Source organism: Miniopterus natalensis, chromosome 10 (assembly GCF_054644295.1).
Source record: "Miniopterus natalensis isolate mMinNat1 chromosome 10, mMinNat1.hap1, whole genome shotgun sequence".
Taxonomy (NCBI): Eukaryota; Metazoa; Chordata; class Mammalia; order Chiroptera; family Miniopteridae; genus Miniopterus; species Miniopterus natalensis.
This window is the reverse complement of record NC_142090.1, coordinates 6,794,864-6,800,103: the sequence shown is the minus strand read 5'-3', so window position 1 is coordinate 6,800,103 and position 5,240 is coordinate 6,794,864. Positions and strand designations below refer to the sequence as shown.

Here is a 5,240-nt window from a genome sequence, read left to right as displayed (position 1 = left end):
AGTACTGTTAGCAACGGTTCATAAAGTACTTTCCTCATAAGTTTTTTGTATTTGAGTTTAAATATACTTGTAAGTTGTGCAACATTATTCCATTTTTATGTAAAATATTAAATCTTTAATCCAATCACACATCTGGTAAGTCATAAAAGGAGAATCCATATTCAGGTTTTCTAATTCCAGAACTTCCCATGAGACACCAGCCTTATATACAGTATACATCTCTCTCCCCCAATATTTTCTTCTTTTTTTGTAATATGGTGTAGCACATATATGTATGGTAGTTCTTGAACTTTGAACACTATTTTTCTTCATTGCCTTTCACTTTATCTTCTGTTGTCAACTATCATCATCTCCTGCCCTGGAAACTGAGGTAAGATACAGAGCTTCCAGAATTGCACTACGTTATCTCTAGGACTTAACTCACTCACTGAGACCACATCATGATTTTGTGAAGGGGCCACCCTCTCTCTCTCATGTACCGTAGATACAACACATATTGGATCAAGCCTATCATGTGGTCCCCAAATGACCTGGAATAGTTATGTCTGGCAGGTCATATAAAATATTATTTTAAGAAGTTATTCTTATCATTCTTTAATTAAAAATCTGATGTTAATTCTGACTCTCTCTGCAGATTAATAACCCTCACATTTTTTAATGGGAACAGATAACCAGACGTGGGTGAGAGAGTTTATTCTTCTTGGCCTGTCCAGTGACTGGGACACTCAGGCCTCTCTCTTTGTCCTCTTCTCCGTCACATACATGGTGACAGTGCTGGGGAACTTCCTCATTGTTCTTCTGATCAGATTGGACAGCCGACTCCACACCCCCATGTATTTCTTTCTCACCAACCTCTCCCTTGTTGATGTCTCTTATGCCACAACCATTGTCCCTCAGATGCTGGTTCACTTCCTTGCAGAACACAAAGCAATCCCACTCGAGAGCTGTGCGGCCCAGTTATTTTTCTCCCTGGGGTTGGGTGGGATTGAGTTTGTTCTACTGGCAGTGATGGCCTATGACCGCTATGTGGCTGTGTGTGATCCCTTGCGCTACTTGGTCATCATGCATGGAGGGCTCTGTACTAAGCTGGCCATCACATCCTGGGTCAGTGGCTCTGTCAACTCTCTTGTGCATACTGCCATCACCTTCCAGCTGCCCATGTGCTCCAACAAGTTTATTGATCACATATCCTGTGAACTCCTAGCTATGGTCAGATTGGCCTGTGTGGACACCTCTTCCAATGAGATCACAATCATGGTTTCTAGTATTGTCCTGCTGATGTCACCATTCTTCCTGGTTCTGTTGTCCTACATCAGGATCATCTCCACCATCCTAAAGATCAGGTCCACAGAGGGAAGAAAGAAAGCCTTCCACACCTGTGCCTCTCACCTCACAGTGGTTGTCCTGTGCTATGGCATGGCCATCTTCACTTACATCCAGCCCCACTCTGGCCCCTCAGCCCTTCAGGAGAAGTTGATCTCTGTTTTCTATGCCATTTTGATGCCCTTGTTGAACCCCATGATTTATAGCCTAAGGAATAAGGAGGTGAAGGGGGCCTGGCAGAAACTATCAGGGCAACTATCTGGATTAACATCAAAACTGGCAACTTGATGAATCATGAGCACCATTTAGAAAAAAGAACTTTGCCTGTGTGTTCTGCCACTTAACTCAGATATGACAGGCATCAGCTGCATTGCTGTGGTGACCAGGAAGGAGCTGATGAAAGTATACTGGTTATGTGGAGTAGGTTTTGTGTGTTTAGGTTGGGGTGTTGGATATGGGGCTATTTTTATGTCCCAGGAGCATGTTCAGAGGAGTTAAGCACTGCTGTCATGGACCGTCCCACACTTAATGTTTGTTAATATGGCCTGAGAGTAATTTAAAGAAAACACCATTTGCTATTTTGATTTGTTTCATTTTTTGCAGTCATGGACCTATTTATTGATCTTAATTTGGACAGCTGGTTCTTATTCATCCATATTTTCTACAAGGTTACTGTGTTTCCATTGGAAACATCACTTTCACATTTCACTGTAACAAATGCATAGAATATGAAACCACATCCAGTGTTGTGTGAGTCACTATTCTGAGGAGAGTGTTGCTGTCAAGGCTGATTAAATGCTTGTGTGCTGGACCTATTTCATGTGGACACAATGTGTTTGTTTGAGAGCTGGAAGTAAGTCAGTGGAGAAGCATCAACTGAAGGTCTTTTCTTACACTGATAGGAATCTAAGTAAACGTTTGTACATGTGGGTATTGCTGGCCAAGGGAAAGCTATGTTTCAGGCAGTGCTTGACTATACAAACAGTTTTGAGAGGAATTTTACTGCATATATAAGTGGTTTCATTTAAATCTTAATGCTGTCCATTCACTGAAAAATCTATTACCTCTTGTTCTGATACTTTAGAAACAAAAAGCACATAAAATAAGAAATAATGCGTAAATTATGAAATACATAGTTATGTAAGAAAGGAAAGATTCCTCAGCCAAAGGCAATGAAAGATAAGACAACTTTCACATGGATTTGGGAGTCAGGATAGTTTGGTCATCTGTGCAGAGCCACCCTCTCGTCACCATGTTGAACCCTGTCCCATCCCTCCTATGCACACAGTTCACAGCATTGTCAATATTTGCAAATCTACTGAGCTGGAATAGTCTGAGAGTGGACTGCCCCTCTGAGAAAAAACCTGTGTTAAATAAGGTAAAAGGGGGAAGAAATAACTGGACACAGGATAAGGAAGGGGAAGGAGAAAGAATGTGACAGGAGCTCATCTTCTCCCTCCCATGGATATGTCTCAGAACGCTTTCTTCTTGTCGTCTCTTCTTAAGTCAGTTGTTGTGCAGTTCTTCCATCTGGGAACACGTTATCACTCTCACCCTTCAAGCGGAGTTGAAGGCTCGTTTAATCTAGAGCCCTTTCGGTATTTTAATTTTACCTTTTAAAAATCCAATTCTAAAGTTTGCAATATAGGCAAACATCTCAAAGAAGTCAATGCTAATGATTTGTTGGGCTATATATCTCTTGGTGTAAAATTGGTAAATGTTATAGGAGAGTCTCCTATGTGTCTGTAACAATGAATGTTTCTTGAGACACAGCTGTCAATATGATACAGGTCTTGTAATGATAGGACTGCACAGTGGGATGACAGACAATGAAGCAGTTAAAATGCAATGTTGTTTCACAGAGGGAATAAGCCTTTGGGGGTGATTTTAGAAGTCTTCCTGAATCAAAGGACCAGAAGAAGTCCAGGTGGAGACCAGGAAAGTGACAAGTGACCTAGATAACAAGCAACTCAAGCAAAGGCTGACCGGTGAAAGGTGCTGAGCTGGGGGAGAGGGGGAGAGTTCAATAATGTCTTGAAGTTGCCTTTGCAGGGCAGAGAAGATGAAGGCAGTAGTGGAGATGAAGCAGGCAGCTAAACGGTGGTGAGATCACACAGCACACCGGATATCAAAATAACACTTACCCTTAATAGCAACAGAAACCTGTGAAGATTTTTAAGCTGGAGCATGGCATGACAAAATTCACATGTTTGAATTATCAGCCTGAGCAATCAGACAGACGAAGAAAAATTGGAGCCAAAGACACTGGCTAGGAGGCTGTTCCACGATTATTAATGAGACATTAGAGAAATCAGAACTAAAAAAGTGGCAAGGGAGCAAGAGAAGTCAAGTCAAGTCATGTGATTTAAAACATTTCAGAGGAGTACATATTTTCCCAGAATGGAATTATTTTTTTATTTTTTTATTTTTTTAAATATATCTTTATTGATTTCAGAGAGAGGAAGAAAGAGGGATAGAGAGATAGAAACATCAGTGATGAGAGAGTCATTGATCAGCTGCCTCCTGCATGCCCCCGACTGGGAATCGAGCTGGGAACCCCGGCATGTGCCCTGACTGGGAATTGAACCACACTCTCCTGGATCCTAGATCAATGCTCAACCACTGAGCCATGCCGGCTGGGCCAGAATGGAATTCTTTTGTGGATCCCATATCTACTCTAAAATGTCATGATTCTCTCTGAATGTTCTGTAACTTGTGGAATAAACAGTAAAACTTACCATCATGAACACACTCTATATTAAATGTAGGATAAAGGGATGAAAGAAGAAAACTCGTCAGAAGTCAAAAATACAAATATATGTATGACCTCAAGCAGGATAATATGTGTAGAGATGCTATATCTTCATTTTTTCTACTGGTTAAATGTTTGTGAATTTTCTTTACTATTCATTGCACAATCCCTTTGCCTTTTCCTAGTGTCCATTCCATTGCTTATTTGTTCCTTCTTCCATCTGCGAGGTCAGCAGCACAGGAAGTCTCTCGCTGATCCTCCACTACCATTTTCTCATCTCTTTCTTCTGATACTGGTCTCACATTGCTCTTATAAGGATTCTTACAATTAGATTGGGGCTACTAAGATAATCCAGGATAGTCTCCCTTAAAATTTAAAAAATTTAAATACATCTGCAAATTCCTCTTAACATGTAAGGCAGTATATTCACATGTTCTGGGACCCAGGCATAGACATCTTTTGGGGGTCATTACTTAGCCTACCACAGAACCTATTCAAATTGGCCACTTAGTTTTTCCAAATGGCCCTAGTAATCTTCAACAGCTTCCTACCATTCCGGTGTGAGACAATATTGCAGTCCTGTTTTTTACATTTCTTACCTCATAAGGGGAATTATATTTCCAAGACCTCTGAAGAACTTCCATTAACATTTCTTGTGGTCTACATCTGATGGATACATACCCATTCTGCTTGTTTGTCTGAAAATGTCTTTATTTCTCCTTCGATCTCAAAAGCTATTTTCTGTATGTATAGAATTCTTTGTGGGCATTATTTCTCTCCTCAAGGCTTTAAAGTTGCCCTTCCATTGTCTCCTGCCTTGCATAATTTCTGAGAGGAAATCTGTAATTTAGATCTTTGTTCTTCTGTATATGGTGTATTTTTTTTTTTTAATCTAAAGCTGCCTTCAGGATTTTTACTTTAATTTTGACTTTTAGACAGTAACAATATGATGTTTCTAGCTTGTTTGTTTTTTTGTATGTTATCCTATTTGGCTGAATTTATTTGATTTGTGCTTTAATTTCTTCACTATACTTTCATCCATTACCTATTCAGATATTTTTTGAACTTCTTTAGTGTCCATTTTCTTTCTGTGATTTTTAATTTCATGTATGATATATGGTTTAATATTGTCCCACAACTCTGGAAGGCTCTCCTCTCTCTTTAT

General features: G+C 40.0%; 1 protein-coding gene across 1 annotated transcript; it reads left to right on the top strand.

Annotated features, from left to right (window-relative positions):
* The first annotated feature begins 657 nt into the window (after positions 1-657).
* On the top strand, positions 658-1,611 carry LOC107523823 (olfactory receptor-like protein OLF3). Its single transcript, XM_016195511.2, has one exon. It carries the CDS (start codon positions 658-660, stop codon positions 1,609-1,611), a length of 954 nt encoding a protein of 317 aa, XP_016050997.2.
* The last annotated feature ends 3,629 nt before the right edge of the window (positions 1,612-5,240 follow it).

Coding starts and splice junctions, on each gene's coding strand:
- LOC107523823 (XM_016195511.2), top strand. CDS start 658: ATGGGAACAGATAACCAGACGTGGGTGAGAGAGTTTATTCTTCTTGGC.